Source organism: Myodes glareolus, chromosome 14, assembly GCF_982192425.1.
Source record: "Myodes glareolus chromosome 14, mMyoGla1.1, whole genome shotgun sequence".
Lineage (NCBI taxonomy): Eukaryota > Metazoa > Chordata > Mammalia > Rodentia > Cricetidae > Myodes > Myodes glareolus.
In genome coordinates this window covers 17,817,059-17,843,354 of record NC_142039.1, presented here as the reverse complement: position 1 = coordinate 17,843,354, position 26,296 = coordinate 17,817,059, and the positions used below count along the sequence as shown (strand labels likewise).

Below are 26,296 nucleotides of genomic sequence, written 5' to 3'. Positions count from 1 at the left end.
ATTTTATCCAGAACATTTATAATATTCAGGAGAAAAATGATAGCTTTACTCTTCTGGTGCAGCAGGGGAGGGTGGAGAGACAGTAAACGAGGGAGAAAGAAAGAGAAAGGTCTAAGGGGGGGGAGGCAGGAAGAGGAGCAAAGAAAAATGTAGAGCTCAATAAAAATCAATTAAAAAAAGATCTTAGAAGTGTCAATGTTTTGACCAGGGTAAACAAACACCAAGATTCAAATTTCCAAACTGTCAACCGAAATTTACTCAGCATAATATGATGGAATTCCAAGTTTATAAAAACAAGGGCTAATCTCATCAGCAGTCATATACTTCATGATCATTTTGAACTTTTACAAACTAGACAACTAAACAGTCAATGGAATTTGTTGACTTTCACACATCTACTTTCTATAGCAAACAGAGATAAATATTTAGACTTTTTAGAGTTTTAGTGATTTTTGTTTGATTGATCAATTGGTTGACTGACTGAGACAGGGTCTTATTATGTAGCCCTGGCTGACCTGAAGCATCCTATCTAGGCCAGGGTGTTTTAAACTTGCAATTATCCTCCTGTCTCTGTCTCATGGGTGCTAGGATTATAGGTGTGTGACACAATACTCAGTCTCTTTAGTGATGATTTTAAAATAAAACTATGTTTATTAAAACCCCAGAGCAAACTAGGAGGTCATTATTACTAAATCTAATCCAAAGTATCAACAAAAAGAATATCAAGCAAAAACAAAATCACAAACATTCCAGAAAACTTCATTTTAGTCATATTATTTATAGATAAAGGGTATCGTTGTGATTAGAGACAAAGAGAAAATACAGCCAGAGCAGAACAAGTACACATTCTATCTCTGCACTCGCACCAAGCCCTCCTAGTTATTCTGGAATTTGTGACCTACTATAGTTAACCTCCTGTACAGTGGAGCATCAAGAGTTAACTCTTGTCCCTCAACTGCACTCCACACCCCTACCAGCTACTCTCTGCACTTCTCCCCATCTTCACCCCTTCCCATATTCTGGTAATCACTTTTTTAAAAAAAATATATTTTCATTTTATGTGTATGTGCAAGTATACATGTATGCCATGTGTGTGCCTGGTGCTTGTGAAGGCTGGGAAAGCATGTTGGAGCCCTTAGAACTGGAGCTACAGGTGGCTACAAATCACCATGTGGTGCTGGCAACCAAATCCAGGTCCTTTGGAAGAGGAGCCATTACTTTTAACCACAGAGCCATCTCTCCTGCCCTAGAAATCACTATTTTACTCCTATTTCTACAAGATCTATTTTTTATTCCCTTCAAAACTATGAAAATTTAAAAACAAAGATCAATTATCTCTATTCCTGGTGTTCAGAAGAGAAACTGAAACATGAAAGACTATAACTGGGGGGGGACCCCACAAACTTATCATAACTTCTCGTCCAGTATTCTTCACTATCATTTCCTCATGATTTATAATCATAGACATATCAAAAATTTATGCAAAACTACACTTACTTTTAGCCAAAAAAATGAGAAGCAATATTTCTGTAAAACTAAATACAGACCATCAATATGTATTTGTTTATATATTATCAGTTCGGTGATTACTGTTGTAAGATGTTACTTATATTACCAATTAACCTTAACAAAAATGCTGCTTCCAATTCAATATTTAAAGATAGATGAAACTAAATTACTGTTAGTGTGCATCACCAAATAACCTCTTCAAATATGTCTACCCATAAATCTTTAAAACTACTTTATACCTATCATTTACTATTTCCCTATATAAAAGAAACCGCTGGCCCTTCTAGAAGGGCTAAAAGACACTTGTTCAAGAAGATATTTTTTTCCTGTATAATTTGTTCTTTTGACTCTACATTAACTTTATCCACTAATTCAATACACTTTTCTACAAATCCATTTTATGCTAACCTTGTAATCTGTTCTGAGTCTACGAATAAATAGATTTGCTGTAATTTACATATAATATTTCTTAATTTGGTCTCAAAAAGTGTACAATCAATCTATAGGACAGGGAGTGAGGGCTGAAGATAAATTTAAAACTTCTACTCACACATTTTGCCTCAGCTTTCATTTATTTTTTATGTTCTACAGTGTAGATAAAATGCTATATTGCAAATGTAAGCTTAAAATCATATACATAATAAAAATGCAGTTATATCTCATAAACATATTTGTATTTCACTTATCTTGATCAACTGTTTTAGTTTGATTATGAATGTATCTAGAAGCTTATATGTTGAACATTGTTATGGAAAACTGGGAAGAAGGCCCTAAGTGGGAGAAGTAGATCACTGGGTATGCCTTTGAATGCCACACCTGGTTCCTGCCCTCTTCTTCATTCTCTATTTCCCATTCACTCTGACATCCCAGCCACCATGATGCTCTCCCCAAACACATGGAGTCAAGCGATCATCAGTTCAACTCTCCAAGATGAACAAAATGTGCCTTCCTCTCTTAAGTTGTTTATGTGAGGTGTTCAGGTCAGTTGTGAAAAGCTAATGAATCAATAATGAAATTTAATTTAAAAAACTTAGACCATATTTTAGAATGTCAGTGAGGATGATTTGCTTAAACAAAAGCTGCCCTCTCCTTCATTTAAAAAGGAGACTCTGAAAAGTCTGGAAGAAAAGAACACTAGAAACAAAATATTCCTCATAGTTGTACTATCCAAAGACAACATTTTATAAAAAACTATTAATTAGTGACTATATCACCTTGGCATCATGATTAGAGTTGGGCTTTGAGATGATCAGTTTTTCCTAGTACAGTTAATGATGTAAACAAAGCTTTTTATTTTTTCTTCAGAACTGTTCAGTCTCTAATGATCTGAAACATTATTGCCGAACTGTTTTATCTAAATTCTTACCTGATTGAAGTATATAAGAATGTTGATTTCTCACTTCTATTAGCTTTATTGATCTGTCAAATTAGCAAATCCATTGTTTAACTAGAATTTCTTTGACTACATATAGTTTTACCAGCTTTACTTCTCAGCTGAGATTCTTAAGGGGGCAAATATGATCATATTGTGGCAATATATTGGACCTAGATAGAAGACAGAGACAGGGAAACCTGGTTAAAGAGCTATTGTCATAACTCAAGCTGTGGATTATGAAAGACAGTGGTAGCGGGTATGATGGGAAGTAGCTAGAAGTAAAGTGTTTCAGAATGCTGTGACAAGAATTTGGTGAACATAGCTATGAGATATGAAAGAACCTTAACAGCTGAATAAAATATACTGAATTTATGGGGAAAATACAGAAGTACATTAAATGAACTAAAATATAAAGATGTTCTTAGAAGAAAATTATCAGTCTGTTTTGTGGATACAACTGGTTTCTAGATGGAAAAAAAACGGTGTATGCACTGGATACACTCTAGCAAGATACACACATTTGGTGACATGAAGTTGTTGGGAAACAAATGTTAACAGAAGCCAAACAATTGTGTTCCCACTCAAAAAGCAGAACACACCTGGAATCCCAGCATTTGGAAGGTGGAATAAAGAGGATCAATTCAAAGCCAGCCCTGCTACACTTATGAGTTTGAACTGGCCCAAATTATATGAAATCCCATCACAAGCAAAATAGCAGTGCAAAAGAAGACTAAGGAATCCCAACAAATAAGCCTAGCTTAAAAAAGATTAACAAGAATAAACAAAAGATCCTGGATAATATTTATATTAGGTACTGTACTATATATGGATTTTCTCATTTAATTAGGACAAATACAGCTTCAAAGAGCAAAATTACTATTATTAAATAGACCTGTTTATCACTTGAGTAACTAAATCTTAGTCACAATGTTTACATGGTGGAATCAGAATGACGTCTTCTAAAAAATCAGGAGAGTCCAGGGTTTAGAACCTAGAAGGACATCAACTTGGATAATGGATAATCAGGAAACTTAGTGATCTCTATCAAGGATGTCGCTATGCTAGTTTTAGGGGAAAAAATATACTCTAAAAAAAAAATAAAAAGGAAAACAAACGAACACACCAAATAAATAAAAAAACCACTACACAGTGAATAGGAGGTCAGCCTGAGATAGTCCCTGTCTCAAAATAAGAAAATGAAATATGGATGTTGTAGGGTATACTGTGTTAACAGGATCGACACATTTGGGTTTTGCAGCTGTTACTTCGTTTTCATTTGATAATAGTTGTACACTAAATACATTTAAAACCTAACAGAAGTTAAGAAAGAGTCTGCAGATTAGGAAGTTAGGAAGGAGAGATCCTGTGAGAGATGGAAAGTAACTTCAACTAACTTCTTTTCTACTCTGAGAACCGTGGGTCCCCAAGATTGCAGCAGTATAAATTATACTTCAATTTTTAGGATAAGAGAGTATGCATGTATAGAACACTCTTAATTGTATGTTTTTCACTAATCATACTTAGTGCAACAGTTTGGATTTTGCTTAATTTATGGTTTGGTTGAGAGACTGATGCATATGATTAATACAGAACCTTCATATAAGCTCAGTGGCATAACAGATCCTCATTGGTACAAGAAATCAATTACATCAGCAATAATAAGACTTCTGCTTTATCTGTTCCTGAAGTAGCAGCATTTATCAAAGTGTGTTCTTTATGGGACATATACTCATACTCCTCTAGTACATTACACAGAGCACAATTACCCTCATGAAGTTTTGAGAAGTTTTATAACAAAACAAAACAGTTAGTTTTAATAAGCTCAGTGTTTCCCAAGTTCTCTAAACACAGAAACTCTACCAGGCTTAGTATTGTCTATGAAAATCTAAAACACACCTAAGCAAAACATGGCTCTGGAAAATCTTAATCACAAAGATAGCAACAAATAGACATTTATGACAAGAATTAGAGATCAATCTGTCCCTTACGAGATTTTCTTGCTCTGAACTCTTCATAAGTCATTTTGTAAGTGTACCATCACAATTTATTATTTTTCTTTTTGCTTTTAAATTTATGTCTTAGTTGTGAGTTATATATTGAAGTTCCTGACGTCAGGAATTATCTGTTCTCTTGAGAGCTCAACAATACTACTGACTTATAAATAGTGAATATAATATAATAGAGTTTACTAAACACAGCAAACAATAGTTTTACTGGCATTCCAAACAACTTGCTGCAAGGTGTTGTAAACATAACTTTTCACTGGCTATGGTAATACCTGTACTTAAGTTGTTTCAAAGTCTACCAATGTCCACTTTCAGTCATTAGCAGTGTTGTTTTCACCCACCAACCCTGTATCTGAAGCTCTATCACATCACTTCCATAAGATGACTGGGTAACTAGAGCACAGGAGAATTACTAAAACAGTCTGTTCAGGTTTGTAGAACCTGAAAAGAAGGGAAGCTGCCTAGTAAAATATCCCTGGTATTTACTGGACTTTTGTTTAAAGAACTTAACACTATCCAAGATAAAAATTCTTAAGGCAAGAATCAATAAAACACAGGCAAGAGCAGAATTCACTGATGACTTAGAATTTATGAAAGCTATTACACTTCCCACTTTTGGAACTTAACACCTAAAAAGGCCCCTTGGGACAGCATATCAAACTTTCTTCATGGATAATTCTCTTTATTTCTGGGGTAAACAATAAGGCCTGTGACTTGACCTTGAAGAATGATTTTTAATTTGTAACGAGACAAAAAATACATATAATGGGAGGACAAAATAGTAACAATTCCCCTCCTACCTGGAGCAGCATTAACAACTTTAAGCGTGGTTAAGTACACTTACACTTTAAAGATTTAGAATTCCAGACTAGAGAGATGGCTCAGAGGTTAAGAGCATTGACTGCTCTTCCAAACATCATGAGTTCGGTTCCCAGCAACCACAGGTGGCTCACAACCATCTATGACTGGATCTAGTGTCCTCTTCTGGTGTGCAGGCCTACATGCAGACAGAACACTGTATATATAATAAATAAATCTTTCAAAAAAATTAGAATTCCATAAATTCTCAACTATTATGCCACTATCAATTTCAAAAGTACACTAATTGATAAAATTATAATGTTCAACCAAAGAATCCTCAACTTATTAGGATATATACATATCAAAAAATAAATGCTTAAATACATACATGAAATCTGAAATCCCCCCTCAGCATGGAACAAAGATCCTCTGCTACATCAGACATGCAGGGATGCAATGTAGCAACCAATCTTGCATAAAATGGTAGCAAATCCAACCTGCAAAAGTTATATGTGATATGTGTAAAAAGAAAGACATACCAGTAATAATTCATTTTAAAACTTAAAACTTTCTCAGATTTATTCACATAGTAAATAATTTTTAAAAAGCTAATCATTCAGACATGTCAATTTATTGCCATTATGGAGCTTCTGAATATTCAGTAAGCCTTGTAAAAGTGTATTAAAAACCTGGCACTTTTTTAGTCTATATTTTGGCCAGGTATATAATGCTATATGAAAAAAAATGCATTCTGAAATGGCTTAAATTTTTAATTACATAATTACTCAGTAACAGAATATTTACAAATCTAAAGGCAACTTAAATATGGCAAGTCGGAATTCTTTCAAAAAATAAATTCCTTCATTTATCCAGAGGTAAGTCATTTGGAAATACCAATTTCTGAAGTAAGAAAGCAAACAAGAACCAAAAAGTACCTAAGTTATTAACATAATATCAAATGATGCAAATAAACTTTGTTCATCACAAAACCCATTCAGATCCTCATATAAGATCTCACTCTAGCCAATGGTAGTATGTGGCACTCATGATGTCACCTCACTCCACTGACAGAGCACTCTTTCCTATCAAATGTGGACGCAGCTCCAGAATCCTGCTTATTTAATCCAATACTCCAGGCAATCACTGATAACTGGAATCAACACACACATTACAATTTATTTTCCATTCCCATCACAGCCGTTATCTTACACGACTTGATTATTTAGCTATTCAACACTCAGCAGATCACACAGGCTGGAGACAGAAGCAGCTACACCCGCAGCAGTAGGACCAGCAGGGCAGAGGCAGGGAAGCTAAACCCCACAAAGAGCAGTTGAAGCCATGATAACAGCTGGAAGCTCTTAGAAGACAAACAAGTAATCCTACACTTCCTAATTAACTATATCCAAACATATCCCTGCATTACTGACTAGGAAAATAGGTCATTACTACTAAAAGTAAACCTGTCATAGCAGACTACAAATTAGACTTGGAATTAGAATTAGATTGATGCTGAGACAAGGAGGGTAAAGGAGATAAGGGGTTAGGGGAAGAAAAGGTAAATTCATGGCTAAAATCTTAAAAACTTGGTTTTCTTCTTTGACTTCTATAACTTCTTTTTAAAGTTTTAACATTTTCTTTTTAAATAAAACTTTTTCATAAGTGACTGAATGTCCCTTAGCATCAGAATTTCTACCATTATAAAAAGGAAAGAAGACTGCCTGTTCTTAAGTTGAGCAAATAGTTTTATAAGTGCAAACATCAAAACCTGAAAGTCTGAGAGATGGCTCAGTGGGTTAATAAAGTAGCAGCTGCTAAACCAGGGGACCCGAACCAACCTAAGTGACCCACAAAGTGGACGGAAGGAACCAACTTCCCCATGCTGTTCTCTAACCTTCACACACACTGTTGCACATTTAAATGAGTGTAGTACCTTTTTTGTTTTGTTTTGGAGACAGGGTTTCTCTGTTTAACTTTAGAGCCTGACCTGGAATTCACTCTGTAGACCAGGTTGGCCTTGAACTCTCAGAGATCTGCCTGCCTCGTGGTGGGATTAAAGATGTGTGCCATCACCACCTGGCACTAATTTAAATTTTTACAAAAGACTTATTTATGTATTATGTATATAGTGTTCTGCTTGCATGTATGCCTGCAGACCAATCAGAGATGGTTGAGCGTTACCATGTGGATCTCTCCAGTCCTAGTTTAAATGATTTTAAAGAAAACTTAAAAGTTAAAAAAATTACTAATGTAGTAGAAATAGTCCTAATCCTAATATATATACACATATATTATTCAACTTGTTAATAATAATCTATGAAATGGTTATTATAGTCAGCCCTTCAGAAATAACAAGATAGATGGAAGACTGTGTTTGCTATCTACTCATATCTTAAATTTTAAAAATCATATTTTTGTTTTTGTTTTTTGAGACAGGGTTTCTCTGTGTAGTCCTGGCTGTCCTGGAACTCACTCTGTAGACCAGGCTGGCCTCGAACTCACAGATTCATCTGCTTCTGTCTCCCAAGTGCTCATTGCCCAGCTCAAAAAAAAATCATTATTTTTAAAAGTAAGATTTGAAAGTGTTTTGAACCCTAACATTTAAAAAATCAAACTTTAGATATTTATTTAAAACATTTTAAAGGTTTATCTGTTGAAAGTTATACATCTGATATAAAAAATGGACATGATTTGGGCCACATTACTTCTTGATATTACAAAACTAAGGTATTCCTATAAGATTTCCTGGGTATTGTTAGTGTTTTTAAATTAAAAAAAAAAATCCTGGAGGATTGGAGAGATCACTCTATAATTAAGAGTGCTTACTCTTCTTGCAAAAGACCCAGGTTTGATTCCTAGCACCCACATAGTGGTTCACAATCATCTATAACTCTAGTTCCAATGGATCTAACTCTCTCTTCTGACTTCCAAGGCTCATGCACAGAAAGTCTAAACACACGCACACATACACAGACACACAGGCGCGCGCGCGTGTGTGTATATACACACACATACACAGACACACAGGCGCGCGCGTGTGTGTATATAGACACACACATACAGACACACAGGCGCGCGCGTGTGTGTATATACACACATACACAGACACTCCATTTTCTCAGAGCTCTACTCCTATAAAATCGATAGTTCATAGTAAATTTTACCCTGCTGTATCTTCAGTTCTGTGTCCATCCATTACTCTACAAAATAAATTCTTACGCTGTAAATAAGATAGTAAATCATGCTGGGTGGTGGTGGCGCAGGCCTTTAATCCCAGCACTTGGGAGGTGGAGGCAGAGGCAGGTGGATCTCTGTGAGTTCGAGACCAGCCTGGTCTACAAGATCTAGTTCCAGGACAGGCTCCAAAGCTACAGAGAAAACCTGTCTCTTAAAAAAAAAAAAAAAAAAGTAACTGTATTTTACATTAGTTAACTGTTATGTGCTGTTATCTTATTGAAAGTAGACTTCTACTCCAGACTCAAACAAATTTACTTCAAGTATCCTCCAAAACTGTTGCAAGGCAGGCTGCCCTCTTGGCTCAATATAGGGGAAAGGAAAAAAAAAAAAACAAAACAGGCAGCCAAGTACATTAAAGCACTGTCCCCTGAGAAGAGATAGAACAAATATTATTTCTAATAGAGGTTACAATTCTTTATCCCATATTATAAAAAACGTTTGCAGTAGGCCAGGAGTGATAGTGGCACAGGCCTTTAATTGAAGCACTTAGGAGGCGGAGACAGGCAGATCTCAGACACTGGGAAGGCAGCAGATCTGAGTGTACACAGTAAAACCCTGTCTCAAAACAAAACAAAACCAAAATCCTGTAGTGGGAACAGCAGCTATAAATTGAGCAATGGGAAACTTATCCAAAGAAGCGACAATGTAATATGAAACTCCAAATAACTGCCAGTTTCTCCTGTTCGTTCCCAATGTGACGACATTATCTGTTGCTATTTGATCTTTTGCTTAGAAGCCTTCTCTAAGGGAATACTCTGCTCCATCTGAGACTCTTCATCAGGAACTGACTGCCTCCACTGGGCTTCTCTAGTAATTCTGCTAAATGTCTGCAGGCCTCAACATGATGTTGTGGCCTTTATTTACTCTCTCAGTGAGGCTACTCCAGGTATCTCTGCCTGATTTGATGACATTTTGCTATTTATCTGCTGTTTCTATGAATCTACCACTTGTTAGTCATTCTTTTATTTTATCTTATAAACTCATTGAAAATAGAAAGCATGGCTATCATAAATCATTCTCTGGATGACATAGAATGCTCTGTCCTTCCTTCCTAAGAATAAATACAAGCCTAAAAGGGCTAAAATGAAAAACATAACATTAACCATTTTTAAGTTATTAAAATACAAAATGAGGTTAGTTTTTTTTTTGTGTGTGGTTTTGGTTTTTCAAAACAGGGTTTCTCTGTAGCTTTGAAGCCTGTCCTGGAACTAGCTCTTATAGACTAGGCTATCACAGAGATCCGCCTGGCTCTGCCTCCCGAGTGCTGGGACTAAAGGCGTTTTGTTTTGTTTTTTTGAGACAGAGTTTCTCTGTGTAACAGTCCTGACTATCCTGAAACTTGCTTTGTAGACCGGGCTGGCCTCAAACTCAGAACAATCTACCTTCCTCTCCCTCCCAAGTGCTGGGATTAAAGTGTGCGCCTCCACTGCCTGGCAAAATGAGATATTTTAATTAATTTATACCTCACATTTCCTTTTTTCCCTTTCTCTCCCCTCCCTTCTTCCCTCCTCTGTCCTTTTTCTCCCTCTCTCGTTTGTCCACAACAGGGATTTGAATCTAGGACCTCATTCAAACTGGGCAAACAATCAGCCTTTACCTTACTTCTTGAGACAAGGTCTTAATAAGTTGCTAAGGCTATCTAAACTCTCTCAAAGCCAAGTGGACCCTGAAGTTGAGATTCTTTTGCTTCATTCAGTTTCTGGAATATTGAGGTTTGTAGCCCCATGCCACTAAGCCTGGCAAAAAATATATCTCTGCATTGCAATACGATGCAATAAAATCTAAAAGCGAGACAGCATCCAGTAAAGTCATAAGCACAGCCTATCTCACAGTTCTTCTAATTTGAATTGTCTAAAAAGCACATGAGAAATAACTTAGATCCTTCTTTTCAAAGTCAAATTCTATAATCTTCTGATAGTGGTAATTATTTTCAACTGTTAATAGTGAATGACTTAAAAACAACTCTATTTCCAGGTGGTCGCGGCACACACCTTCTTCAATCCCAGAGTCAGGCAGATCTCTGTGAGTTCGAGGCCAGCATGGTCTAAAGAGGGAGTCCTAGTACAGTCAAAGCTACAGAGAGAAACCATGTCTCAAAAAAAAAAAAAAAAAAAAAAAACTAAAACCAAAACCACAAAACAAAAAAAACAAAACAAAGCAAAACAAACAAAAAAAAAACTGGAGGGGCATCAGAGTTGCAGAGAATTTTCTGAGCATGAGTAAGACCCCAGATTTGATTCCCAACACTACAAAGCAACAACAACAAAAAATTTCAGCATGGGAAATAGTAAACTAGGGGTTGACAAGATGACTTAGTGGAAAAAAGGAACTTGTCACCAAGTCTGACAACTTAAGTTTGATCCCAGGGACCCAGGTGGAAAAAGGCACAAAACTCTCAGAAGCTGGTCCTATACCTTCACACATACGCTGTGATGCTGTGGTGCTGTGGTCTATCTGGACCACACACACACACTTACAAAATAATACTAAGGTAGAATATGATTCAAAAGTGGCATAATATAATATATAATAAAGACTGGGATCATTTTCTCTGAAATCCACAACCAAGTAACTGTTCTGGTTTCTTATACAGTCCTGACATTCTAAATAAAACAGTGCCACCAAGTGGTATAACATACCAATAGAAAAAGCAAAAACAAAACAACCCAAAATCTCTGATTCTTTAAGTTTTAAATTTAATGAGGAAGGAAATCTAATTTGAAAATCTCACAAAAAAATATCAAAAAGCCATCTGGACCTTTAATCCCAGCACTTGTGAGGCAGAGGCAAGTGGATCTCTGGTCTACAGTTAATTCCAGAACAGACTACAGAAAAAGCCTATCAAACTAGACTAAACAAAACACCTCCTCCAGAATCAGGTGTAAAATTTAAATGTGAGGAGCATTGTATTTACATTACTCTGAGGATATTCTTTACATCTACCTCTCAATACTTATAACTCTAGTGGACTTAAAGTCACTAAAAGAAACACAGTATAGCAGTAATTAAAACGAGAAAAAGATTTTTAAAGTATTTTCCCAGATTCTAACTTTAAACTCAAAATCTAGCTTAGGTAAATGGCCTTCAGGATGATGAAAATTTTGCATAACTTGATCTGGGTGGTAGATACAGTATATTTAAAGATTAAATATTTCATGTAAAGTTTCAATTTCCTCTATGTGTTGTGGCTATTACAAATTATCTATAAAATGATATGCAAATATCTACGAAAATTTATAGGCTTCATTTCTGAGGAGTCCTTCAAATTAATAAATTAACAGATAAAACAGCAGCCTTTAGACACGCTTTCACCAAATCTGACAAGTAAAACTGAAAGTTAAACCCTGTTTCGGCTCACACCTTTAATAATTGTAATGCCAGGTAGTGGTTGCCTTTAATATCAGCACTCACCAGCCTGATCTACAGAGCTAGTTCCGGAACAGAGAAACCCTGCGTAGAAAAACAAAACTAAAGACAAAAAGAAAAGAAAAAGAAAGAAAAGAATTGTAAAAGATGGGGCATTGGTGGCACACACCTTTAATTCCAGCACTTGGGAAGCAGAGGCAGACAGATCTGAGTTCAAGGCCAGCCTAATCTACAAATTGTAAGAAATGGACTATACCAAACTTAAAATCTTTTGGTCTTACACATTACACCAAAAAAATACAAAGACAACTCAGAAAACAATAGTAACATTCCAAATTGTAAACTAAGCATCTGAGGAGGGGAAGGTATTCAGAATACCTTTCAAATGAGTTCAAGCCAAGCATCTATGATCCAGATAGCTCAAGAGTAACTTTTTACCCCCAACACTTCTTAGCCCAGAACAGTATAACCTGCTTATACTAAACTCCACTCTCTTGTGTTCTTCTCTCCTCCTCCCCTCCTCCTATCTACCCACCTTCGAGGGCTACCAGTTAGTTAGTTAGTTATCTCTCTTATTTAAGGGATAAAGAAAAGTTTCTGAATTTATGGGAATGAAGAGACTGAAGATAGAATGACAGGAGACTGGTGGGTAATTTTAATTCTAGCACCACTAGGGACCAAAACATCTTCAGAGACAAGCCAAATTGTACAGGTGTCATAGAAAGATGCAGAATGTCTATAAAACATTAAGTCACCATATGTCAAAACTACAGAATAACTACAGCCACACTCAAAGGCCAAGACATATATGAAATTAACAAGAAAGAAACAAAATAAATGAAACAACCCCAAAGAAGGGAATAAACAAAAAAGTCAAAATTATTAATAGTAAAACAATAGGATCAATGATAAATCTAAAAGTTTTGGTAGGAGGGCTGGAGAGATGGCTCAGAGGTTAAGAGCATTGCCTGCTCTTCCAAAGGTCCTGAGTTCAATTTCCGGCAACCACATGGTGGCTCACAACCATCTGTGGGGAGATCTGGTGCCCTCTTCTGGCCTGCAGGCAGACACACAGACAGAATATTATATACATAATAAATAAATATTAAAAAAAAGTTTTGGTAGGAAAAACAAAGCAAAACCAAAAAGATACTAGTTAGTGTAAATAAGAAGAGAAAAAGGAAGTACAAATATAGCTCTGTCGGTAACAGAAAAGGGCTGAAAAGCCCAAAATGGTTAAATATGGTACATCCATGAAGAGAAACACTGCATGCAGCCTTATTAAAAAAAAAAAGAGAGAGACTTTTTCATATTGATGAAACATATATACACAAGAGGTAGCTCTCTGTATAAAAAGGAAGAGGACTCTAAACTTCTATTTACTACTAAAAGATGTCTTAGACTTCTGGTATTGAGAACAAAAGATGTGTGTGTGTGTGTGTGTGTGGTGTGTGTGTGTGTGTGTGTGTGTATGTAGTTTTTTTGAGACAAGGTTTCTCTGTGTGACAGCCTTGGCTGTCCTATAGTTTGCCTTGTAAACTAGGCTGGCCTCAAACTCACAGATCCTCCTGCCTCTCTGCCTCTGCCTCTTACCATGCTGGGATTAAAGGTGTGCATCACCATGCCCAGAATAACTTATTTCTTTAATAGCATATAAAACTAATTCAAATATTTTTAAATGAAACATTTATTATTTGTTTTTTAAGACAGGATCTTGCTCTGTGACCCAAACTTGGAGCAAACCTTCTACCTTAGCCTCTCAAGTTCTAGACTTATAGATACATACTACAGTACCCAGCGAGGTATAGAAATGTGTAAATTCAAAGCTCTCATCCTCTGTCTCCTGAAGAGCTGATTATTTCCACAGTTTGGTTACAGTACAGTCATCAAGTCAACAATTGTAATATGATGTACTTGATTTCTTCCCGAAAGAACACTACATTTACTTTATGCAAAGGAACAAAGGACAGCTGTTCAGCAAGACAGCTACTGTGATATGACTTAAAGATGAGTCACCATTCCAATAAAAAACAAAGGAATCCCACACAGTAGAAAGCATTCCACTCTGGAGTGGGGGAAACAAAGGTATTTCACTTGGTCACTCTATACATATAGGGATTTTACAAGAGAATTAAGATTGAGCCTAGTAGTGATAGTGAACGCCTTTTTTTATTATTTATTCAGCATTTTATGTTCATGTATTGACATGTACCGTGTGTGTACAGTGCACATGGAGGCCAGAAGTGGGCAGAGGATCCTCTGGAACTGGAGCTGTAAGTGATTATGAGTTGCCACATAGGCAAAGGGAACTGAACCCAGACCTTCTATAAGAGCAAGGTGTGCTGAGTCCCGTGCATCAAGGAAGTAAAACCCTCCAGGCATATCTGCTGTGTGTGTGTGTGTGTGTGTGTGTGAAGAATCTGAACAGAAAGACCCTGGGACCTTGGCACTTGCAGTTTATTTATTTGTTTGTTTGTTTGTTTTTGGTTTTTCAAGACAAGGTTTCTCTGTGTTGCTTTGGAGTCAGTCTTGGAACTAGCTCTTGTAGACCAGGCTGGCCTCAAACTCACAGAGATACGCCTGCCTCTACTTCCTGAGTGCTGGGATTAAAGATGTGCGCCACCACCACTGAGTGGTGCATGCCTTTAATCACAGCACTTGGAAGGCAGAGACAAGCGGATCTCTGTAAATTCGAGGCCAGGCTGGTCTACAGAGTAGAGAGCAGATTCTAGGACAGTCAGGGTTACACAGAGAAATCCTGAGTAAGAAAGAAAGGAAGGAAGGGAGGGAGGGAGGGAGGGAGGGAGGGAGGGAGGGAGGGAGGGAGAGAGGGAGGGAGGGAGGGAGGGAGGGAGGGAGGGAGGGAAAGGGAAGAAAGAAAGAAAAAAAGAAAGAAGGAAGGAAGGAAGGAAGGAAAGGAGGAAAGGAGGAAAGGAGGAAAGGAGGAAAGAAAGAAAGAAAGAAAGAAAGAAAGAAAGAAAGAAAGAAAGAAAGAAAGAAAGAAAGGCACTCTGCCCCGTCTCTCTTTCGGAGAGGTGGCTGTTGCCGCAGCTCCTCTCCTCTCCCTCCACCTCTGTTTTTACCCCCCACCCTCCCATAATCCACTGAATAAACTATACCCAAACCCTCTCAAAAAATAGGTAGATAGATAGATAGATAGATAGATAGATAGATAGATAGATAGATAGATAGAAGTTGAATCTGGGTTGGAGAGATGGCTTAGTGGTTGAGAGCACTGGCTGCTCTTCCAAAGGTCCTGAGTTCAAGTCCCAGCAACCACATGGTGGCTCACAACCAATTAATGAGATCTGGTGCTCTCTTCAGGCCTGCAGGCATAGGTGCAGGCAGAATACTGTATACATAGTAAATAAACAAATCTTTAAAAAAAAAAAGTTGAATCTATCAACTTCATTTTTAAAAAGGGGCGAGCATTAAAACTAAACAAGTCACATAATTTTATCAACTTCTGCATATCAAACATTGTGTTAAGTGCTAGGGATAACAGCAAATATGACTGACTATCTTCCTGCAGTTTACTGTATACGAAACAGTGTCCTCCAGACAAATTTCATCAAAGGGATTTTGCTATGGTTTGAAACCATGATCTTTCTAGTCTCTATACACAGACTGCTACTATCAGAAACACTCTAGATTTGCTTTCCTCACCCATCCTTCGTATAGCTAACTCCTTGGTATGCCTATTAAACAACCCATGGTTTCATATAGCCTTCTCTAGTTGCCCTAGACTAAATCTCCAAATTCCACTTGCTCTGTATTTCAAAGTATGTCATGTTTTTCTTTCTCTTCTTGATAATGAAATTTGGAATTATTAACCTGTTTTCCCTCCAAATATTAAGCTATACTTAAGTACAAAAACAAAATCAACCTGTTGTATCTTCTGGAATAATCACAGCAAACAGCTGATCATTAATTATTTAGTGATTAGATTTAAGAAATACTTTCATCTTTCAATGTTTAAGTAACCAATTCAAATTATCATATCAAACATTTATGGTAATAATAGGCATCTATTTCTTAGGGTTTTAAGATGTTACATAATTTAAACGAAAATTGAGACAGGCGCTCATGTCTCTTCGGTTGGCCTGGAACACTGTACTCATCTGAGGATGATCATGAACTTCTCCTCTTCCAGGCTGTGTCTCCCAAGGGCTGGGATTACAAGTGTGTACATCATGCACAGCTTAAATGCATCCTTTTCTTTCCTCTAAACCAGGGATTCTCAACCTTCCTAATGCTGTGACCCTTTAATACAGCTCTTCATATTATGATGACCCCCAACCATAAAATTATTTTTGTTGCCACTACGTAACTATAATTTTGCTACTGCTATGAATCATAATGCAAATGTCTGTTTTCCTGTGGTCTTAGGCAACTCTTGTGAATGTTCATCCCCCAAAAGGGTCAAGGACCACAGACTGAGAATCACTGCTCTCAACTTGTAAATTCCTACTATTTTCAAGTCTGTGTATCTAGCAGAATGGAACATTCTACTCATGAGTTATACAGATAAATTTAGTTCTAAAAGAACAAATAAAAGGACTTGGTGAAGTGCCTACCGCACAAACACGAGGACTCAAGTTTCACCCTCTGCACTCATATAAACAAGGGAGTACTTTGGCATGCACCTATAATCCCAGCACTAAGGAGGAATGAGACAGGAGGATTTTGGAACTCACTAGTCAGTCACCCTTGTAGAATCTGAGCTCAGGATTCAGTGAGAAACCCTATCTTAAAAAAAAGAAAGAAAGAAAATAAATAAAAGAAAAAAATCAGAGAGTAACTGAAGACGTTAACCTCTGGCTTCCACATGAGCACATACACATATGTATACACACAATAATAATAGTATACAACTTTTAAAGATCTTTAACCTTTTCTCCATTTTAGGAGGAAGCACCAGTATACAGAGACAAAAAGTTGGTCTTTTATAGCTAAGTCACATCATTACATGGTTTCTTTCATTAAACAATATTTTATTATGCAAACTGATTTATTGCTATATTATAAAAATTAGTATATATAATTTTTGATACATGTCTTTATTTGAATGAAAAAACACAAAAGTAAACATTTCTTGATAGAATGTAAAATTCACTGAAAAAAATTAGCCCAAATGGGCTAGCAAGACAACTTCATAGCACCTGCCACCAAGCCTGGTAATCTGAGTTCAAACCCAGGACCTACAAAGTAGAAGGAGAAAATCAACTCTCTCTGGTTGTCTACTGACTTCCACATACACACTGTACCAAGCATGTGCCTATATACCCAAACACAAAATAGATCCATAAAATGTATATGTGTATATATACAGATATATAATCTATATGCATATAATACAAGATATTGGGGGGAAAACTGCTGAAATTTCATCAATTCAAGGTGTATATATTATCCCTATTTTCATCTATACAAAAACAGAACAGGGTCTGGTGAGATAGCTCAGTGGAAGAGCACTGACTGCTCCTCCAGAGGACCCGGGTTCAATTCCCAGCATCCACATGGCAGCTCGCAGCTGTCTGTAGCTCCAGACCAAGAGAATGTGACATCATTATACCAAAGCGCATGAAATAAAGTTTAAAAAAAACTGTGGTCTATCTATGCAATGGATTTAAAAAAAATAAATAAATAAAGACAGAACAGATTAAAGCCTTAATATTGACAACATTTTTCTCTTGTACATAAGTTAATGGCACACATTAATTGGTAGCACCTTAAATTTGATAAAGTATACAATTTCATATTTTTAATATATTTATTTTTATTTTCTTTTTCTTTTTCTTTTTCTTTTTGTCTACTACTCTATACAGATCGACGGTGGATAGTTAGTAGAAGCCTGTGGGTCGTTCTGCAGGCCGGCAGGGGGCGCTGGCAGACGGTACGGAACTACTTGCGCTGGGCCCAGAATCAAACTCAGGTCCTCGGGCAGAGCGGTCGGGTGCTCTACTCCCTGAGCCGTCTCTCAGGCTGGTATTTATTTTTATTTTATATGCGTGTTTTGTCTGAATGTATGTCTGTGTGAGGGTGTCAGAAATCCTAAAACTGGAATTACATACAGTCCTGAGCCATGATGTGGGTGCTGGGAATTGAACCTAGGTCTTCTTGAAGAGCAACTAGTGCTCTTAACCACTGACCCATCCATCTCTCCAGCCCTTGCCCCCCCCATTTAATATCTAATGGATAAAACAACATAGAGTCATCTTTCTACAGTATATTAATTATTAATCACTATCTCACTGTACTAGTATTCCTTCTTCCTCCACCTATTAAAACTTAAAAACATGCTCAAATTAACACTGCTGAGAAAAGAAAAAGGAAGAGGGCTAGAGAGGTGGCTCAGAGGTTAAGAGCACTGGCTATTCTTTCAGACGATCTGGGGTTGATTACTAGCACCCATCCATGACAGCTCACCACCATCTCTAACTCCAGTTCCAGGGAATCCAATACCTCTTCTAGTGTCTATGGGTACCAGGCATACAGATGGCGCAGACATTCATGCAAGCAGAACACCCATAACCCATAACAAAATAAAGTTAAGTAATTTTTAAGATAAAGGAAAAGGCTAAGTAAGGATTTGATTTCACTGAGAAATTTTAGCAGTACTAGAGTAACCCTAGTCTCTATGTATCAATGGATCATAAAATCTTCAATAAAATCCTTATCCTTGGAGGCAAGAAACAATCTTAGTTACATTGTAAACTAAGTAGTTAATCATGGTAGTTAACAAACTTCTTTTCCTTTTAGATTAATTTATTCTATTTAACATGCATGGGTATTTTGCCTACATGCATGTATTATGTACCACATGTGTGCCTAGTGCCCACCAATGTCATGGCAGAGTCAGGCATTAGATTAGATCCCCTGGAACTGGGGTTTCATTTATAAACCACCATGTGGGTGCAGGGAATCAGACCTGGGTTCTCCTGGAGAACAAGTCCTTCTAACCACTGAATCATCTCTAGCCCCAACATACTTCTTAACTTTTTATTGAACAGAGAAATAGCCAGGAACAGTGGTCACACCCATAACCTCTGTTCAGAAGCTTAAAGTAGGAGAAACTCAAATTTGAGGTAGACTGGATCATATGAGTTCCAGACCAGCATCAATACTTAAGATCTTGTCTCATAAGAGAAAAAAAATAATCTAGTAACAGAAATGGACCTCCTTTAGATCTAGGTAAATGGCCTGAAAAGTTCTGAAGGATATAGACAGATTTTCATTTAGCATGACAGAGCATCACAATTCTCTGTGTTATATAATTGGGTATCTTGAGTTACCACCACCATTACTGTAGCCTTCAATTTTACTGAGTGAAATCTCTAAGCAAATTTATCTCTTCCCTAACAGTAAAACTCAAACAACTTAAAAATTTCCATTTAAGCTTAAGAATTACATATACTAAATTACTATCATATCTATACACAATATAAATTCTTTTCAAAAAACCTGCATAATTTATGTTGTTTTTCCTCAGAGAGGAAAAATATAAACCAACTAACCAACTGCTTCTAGCCATTACTGGGTTTATTATTTAGAGTTTGTTTTTTGTTTTGCTTGTTTCTGTTTAAAGAGAGGCCTTTTCTACATAGCCCTGGCTATCCTTGAATTCACTACGTAGATCAGGCTGTTGTTAAACTGAACTACCTGCCTCTGCCTCCTCACAGAGGTTTGCCTGCCTCTGTCACACAGTGCTGAAATCAAAGGTGTGTACCACCACACCCGGGCATTTTTTTGTTTCATTTTGGAGGTTTTGTTTTGTTTTAAGACAGGAGCGTACTATGTAGCCTTGGTTGGCATGCAGCTCACTATACAGACAAGGCTGGTCATGAACTCATAGAGACCTACCTGCTTCAGCCTTCGTGTGCTAGTATTAAAGGCATAAACCGCCAATCCCTGCCTGTTTTGTTTTATTGAGGTAAAAGTCTCAATTGTATAGCTGAGGCTATCCTCAAATACTAGATCCATGTGCTTCAGCCTCCTCCTGAGTGCTGGGATTACAGTATACAACACCATATGCACCAAGTTATTTTTATTATTAAATGTTTTCTCTTAAAATAGCATGTAGAACAGAGCAAAACAAGACAAAAATTAATAAAAGTCCTAGGAACATGCTAATAATAATAGCACCTACTGAAATAAGAAAAACTAAGTGAAGTGATCATTTTAAAGAAATAGTAAGAATGTTTGATCTTACATCACTATCAACAAATTTCTGTTTCAAATACTGACCTTTGTCTAGGAACTATGAAGAGTGCTCGTACCAACTTCTTCCTGTTTGCCTTTGTGTTCATGTTCATGCAAAAATCCATGGCTGCCTAAAGGAAAAAGAACGTTTTAATTTTGTATATATAAAAAATCCTTGGCATAGCTACTAAAAGTAAAAACCCTAAGCCAGTGTTTTAATTGTTCTTAAACATCCCAAACTCTTCAGTCATTTGGTTCTTTGACACCTACTATGGAAGAAATTCCTCTCAAGAAGAAGCGATGGTCCAAAGGAAAGTGTTATTCATCTATCTGGCTCTCAGAAAGCTAACCCAGAATTTACTGGAAATGGCTCTAATACCAACTTGAGAACTAGGGAACTACACCTTGAGAGTTGTAGTTATTATGTAACTAATATACACTACCGTTGAGCTTCTCCACTGCAGCTTTATGACAGCACCAAAATACAGAGTGGGAGGAAGCAGCCATGTCAAGATACTGTTCTCACTCTGGAGTTACAGACAAATAATGTGTATTTTGGGGACAGATTCAGTCATCTTTTTTATTGTTTTTATTGAGCTATATATTTTTCTTTCATCCTCTCTCTTCCCCCACCCTCCCTCAACATCTTCTAAATGTCAAAGATAGAAGGGACCTGTGGAAGAAGCTATTAGGGAAATGAAAAAAAGACAAGGAACCATGGCAGATATGGTTGCTGTGTGTAGTGATGTAGGGAAGACGTTGAAAACAGTTGCTATCTGCCCTATAGATTACAGAACTTACTCAGTGCTATTGAGTAGAGATTGTTCACAGTATAAACAGGTGACCAGTTCAATGCCCATTCCAATGGAAAGTCATTATAAGGAAGCTTAAGACCTGTATCTTGCATGAGAAATATGGCAATTTTAAGAATGTACAGCTTTTGTCTCAGTTTATGTTTTTATTTACAGAAGACTTATATAGGTCTTGGTGAAAGAAAAAAATAACAGAAGCAATTAAGAGAGATAAGATAATAGGGTTTATGCCAGCTACATACAAAGGATCATGCATAACTTACAGAAACTGAAGTCTGTAACATCAGATATCTGGAATAAATTTTATAAGATTATTGCCAATAAACCTGTTGGTATTATCTCTAACTAGAGCAGAAAAGTATCTCGGATTAGGAAGAATGCTTCAACTCTGTATCAATGAGAGTTCTCTAGATAGTCTGCTTAAAATTTTAATATTCATCACATTGCAAATACTTTGGACAAAAATGGTACTTCACTGCTGTTAAAAAAAAAGGATTGCAGAGATAAATGCTACAATTAATAACTTTTTGAAAACTATACTGACCCTAGAGAATATTCAATTCAGAATATGTTCAATCACATAAATATTAACAAAAATGTCTCTAAATCATTTGAAGAAAACCTAGAAATGACAATTATGTAACTATGGGTCTCTAGAAGAGGTTCTTCTAAGCACTATGAGGAAAAAAAGGAGATCAATAAATTTGATTTAAAAGTAAAAAGGAAGTCATTAGTAGTTATACACATTTTCTATGATGAGTACTTTACACTAAATTATTCAGAACTTCAAAGACCTTTTCTTTTAGTTTTTTGGTTGTTGTTGTTTTGTTTTATTTTCAAGACAGGGTTTCTCCATTTAGCTCTGGTTTTCCTGGAACTTTCTCTGTAGACCAGGCTGGCTCAAAACTCAAGAGATTGGCTTGCCTCTGCCTCCCCAGAGCTGGGATTAAAGACATGACACATCACCACCAATCTAAAGACCTTTTTGTATAGGCAACATTTAACGCCAATTATAGTATTAGAAATAATGAGAAGTTTCTAAAACATAAATTCACTTAAAAATAAGTCTTTTAATAATTTTGGGGGGGGCAAGACAGGGTGTCTCTATATAACAGCTTTGACTGTCCTGGAACTCACTTTGTAGACCAGCCTAGCCTCAAACTCACAGAGATCCACCGCCTCTGCCTCGGTGTGCACCACCACTGCCTGGTTTTTAGTAAATGTCTTAAGGGAAAAAACAAAACAAAACAAAAACAACAACAACAAAAAAACCCTACAATTTATAAAAACAAAGTAGTGAAAAATGGTAGATACTATTTTAAAAAGCAGTTGGACTACACTAGGTGGTGGTGGTGTATACCTTTAATCCCAGTACTCAGAAGGTAGAGGCAGCAAATTTCTGATTCTGAGGATGGCCTTGTCTACAGGGCAAGTTCTGGAACTTGCTACACAAAGGCTACATACACAAAGAAAGGCTACACAAAGAAACCCTATGTCTAAATGCAAAAGCAAGCAAACAAACAAAAACAAAAAGAAACCTCAGTTATCACAATTATTTTTCTTTTATTTGAGACAGGATTTTACTATATAGCAATAAATATATAGCCCAGACTATCTTCTAACTCTCAATCCTACTTGTCTCTTGATGATAGGATTGCACCACCATGTGGAACTTCTCTAATTACTTTTCTCTTATACCATACCAAAATTTGACATGTAATAGTTGCTTAAATGAAGGTAGTTACAATGTGGAATCTAAAACTGTATCAGCCGGGCGGTGGTGGCCACACCTTTAGTACCAGCATTTGGGAGGCAGAGGCAGGCGATCTCTGGGAGGCACTGCCTCCATCAGATTGGTCTGTGGGAATAACTGTGGAGTATTTCTTGATTACTAACTGATGCAGCTCGGTCCAACCTATTGTGGGAAGTACTATTCCCAGGCCACCATCATCCTTAGGCATGGTGGGCTTGGGCTGGCTAAGAAACGCAGTTGAACATAAACCCAGGAGCAAGCAGTGAACAGCAGTCCTCTATGGCTTCTGCTTCAAGTTCCTGCGCCTATCTCTAACTTCCCTCAAGGATGACTCTAGCCTACAGGATAAAAAAATTTCTTCTCTCCAAGCTGCTTTTGGTCAGTATCTATCCCAGCAACAAAGAAGCAAACTAAATCAATACAAACTAGAACAACCCAAATATGATGAGCTGCAAATTCCAGATAGGCAATCCTGGTTCTACACAGCAAATTCCATGGTAGCCTGAGATAAATACCAAGACCCTGGTCTTACAAAATAAAACAAATATGTGATGATTTAAAAGAAAAATAGGGCTGGAATGATGACTCAGAGGTTAAGAACACTGGCAGTTCTTTCAGAGGACCCAGTTTCAATTCTTAGCAACCACACGGCAACTCACAACTATCTATAACTGCACTTCCAGAGGAACTGACACCCTTACAAAGACAATCATATAGGCAAAACAACAAAGCACATAAAATAAAAAATATAACAAATTGTTTTAAAAAAAGGAAAACATACATACATATGGAAGTATACTCTAAAATTGAAATGCAATAAAATCATTCATTTTATAGAACTAGTACTGATATTACATGAAAGTTAACATTTTAAAAATTACAATTTATAGGCATGAAGAATAAAATGGTGCTAATTCCTTCATTTATATACAATACTAGTACATTCCTCACCACCAGGTCTGCAAACACCAAAACAGTAAAAGGTGGGGCATTCTGAATATTATGAAGACATTGGTGGCCTTGGGTGCCATCAGAAATCTACGCAGTACATTCTAAGAAACTCTTCTCTAAAACCACATTTCTAAAACTGAAGGTCCCTATGTGAAGGAGAAAGGTATCAGGCCAACAGGAATCTGGAGTTACTCCTACTTCCAAACAAAAAATGTATACCTAGCTCCAATTTTACCTGTATTTACTCCCACAAAAGACTCCCTTTGAAAATAAAATGGTTCACTGTATGGCTGCCACAGCCTAAAAATACTGATATTTGACAGTGTAAGACTCTTCAAGATCTATGTGTTTTTGTTAAATTATATAAGGATAAGAAAACCCTTCTAAGAACTATAGGCAACTAAGGGATGGTAAGAGCAGGAGAAGCAGCCCCCGATCCCTGGAAGAAGCCCCCTAACTCTATTTTGTATTTATGCATACATACATATTTAACAGAAACAAAGAGAAGGCCAGGAACGTGAGAGCATGGGAGATGGCAACACAAGAGGAGTTGGAGGAGGGAAGAGGGAACAGAGGGAAGTGATATAATTTTAACTTTTTTAAAATTATAAAATTTAATTAAATGAAAAGTTCATTAAAAAATACCTTGTCAATTAGATCTCGGTTGACACAGTTAGGCAACTGCTGGAGGAAAGCATCTACTATGAGTTTGAGGTGAGATCCAGTGCTGGCTTCTTCATCTTCTTGTTCTAATATAAAATTAGTTTGTGGATAGGTTAAAAAAAATAAAATAAACAGAGACTGTAAGAACAAAATCATCCAACTATTATTGATCTGAAAAATGAACCATCAAGAAGATATGTTTGTATGGTGTATGCACATGTATATGTGCCAACGTGCATGCCTGTGCAGAGGTCAGAGGGGCGTCACGTGACCAGTTTCTTCCTAAATCTAGAACTTATTTATGCCTTTTGGCTAGGCTGACACCCAGCAAGTGCCAATGATCCTCTTCTCTCTGCTCTCCAGAGTACTGGGGTGGTAAACATGATGAAGACAACGTCCACCTTATTATATGGGTGCTGGGATCCAAACGCTGGTCCTTATACTATGCAACAAGTGTTCTTTACCACTGAGCTCTCTCTCCGAACCAGAAAAAAAAAACATTCTGTAAAGTATTTATAGAGGGCTAAGGATATTGGAGATATCCCTAAAATCATAATATCAATTCACTATAATATTTCAGAAGCTAATTATAAACAACTTTTACCCTAAACATACACGAAATTTTTAAAAAATCTATTCAAAACATTCATATAGCTTTACAGTAAATCTAGTAGTTTTATCTGCCTGACATTTATTTTCTCAAGTTCTGCAATTAATAGCACTACCAACTTTTGCCGATAAAGAACTAAGGTTCCTCATTCTGTGTAATTTTGGGGGTGGTTGCTACCAAAGCACAGCACACTATCAGCCTTTGAACCAACTCAGCATAGAACTAAAGCTCTTCTGTGATATTTATACACAGCCAGTGAAAAACTCTTTGATGTCACAAGCTAGTATGATTTAGACCTAAGGAATTTATTAGCCACGTCCATGCCTCTTCTTGCTGATATAGAAAAACAAAATTTGCTGTATAAAACTATGAAGCAAACAGAGAAAATAAATACTATTAGAAGGTATCGTTCTAATTAAAAGTCCTAGCAAGGAGTGGAAAAATAGCTCAGCAGTTAGCACTTGTTGCTCTTCTAGAGGACAAGAATTCATTTCCCAGCAGGCACATTAGATAGTTCACACTTGCCTATAATTCCAGTTCCAAGGAACCCAACACCCTCATCTAGCCTCTGTGGGCACCTGCACACATATACAGCATATATTCACATGGATACACACATGTACAAATAAATAAAGATATCTATTTAGAAAACATTAAGTATACTTATTACTAAATAGAAAACTACTCAATTTAAAAGATAGATAAATTTAACACTGAACAATGAAATTCCAGTCATTTCTATCTCAACATTTTTAGGGTAACTTTCAAACATGTTTATGGCAAATCCTAATAACAACTATAATAGAATTAAAATATTTAGGGCTGGGGAATAACTCAGTGTAATTGGGGTGCAAGTATGAATGCTTGAGTTTGACTCTGTGGAAATCTGTACAAGGCCAGACACTGTGACACACATCTGTAATCCCTCTGTTCCTATGGGAGGATGGGAGGTGAAGATATGAAAATCCCCATAAACTCATAGGCCAGGTAGCTGGTAGGAGGCAGAGAACA

General features: G+C 36.8%; 1 protein-coding gene across 3 annotated transcripts in view; it reads right to left on the bottom strand.

The window, feature by feature from the left end:
• Positions 1-26,296, bottom strand: part of Upf2 (UPF2 regulator of nonsense mediated mRNA decay) — a 107,271-nt gene that overhangs the window by 52,083 nt on the left and 28,892 nt on the right. For all 3 annotated transcript variants that reach the window (XM_085699094.2, XM_087896389.1, XM_085699095.2), the window contains exons 7-9: positions 24,658-24,761; positions 20,542-20,627; positions 6,080-6,188 (exon numbers count right to left, since the gene is read on the bottom strand). In XM_085699094.2, coding sequence (XP_085555220.1) covers positions 6,080-6,188; positions 20,542-20,627; positions 24,658-24,761 — 299 coding nt within the window. The remainder of the gene's footprint in view (positions 1-6,079; positions 6,189-20,541; positions 20,628-24,657; positions 24,762-26,296) is intronic.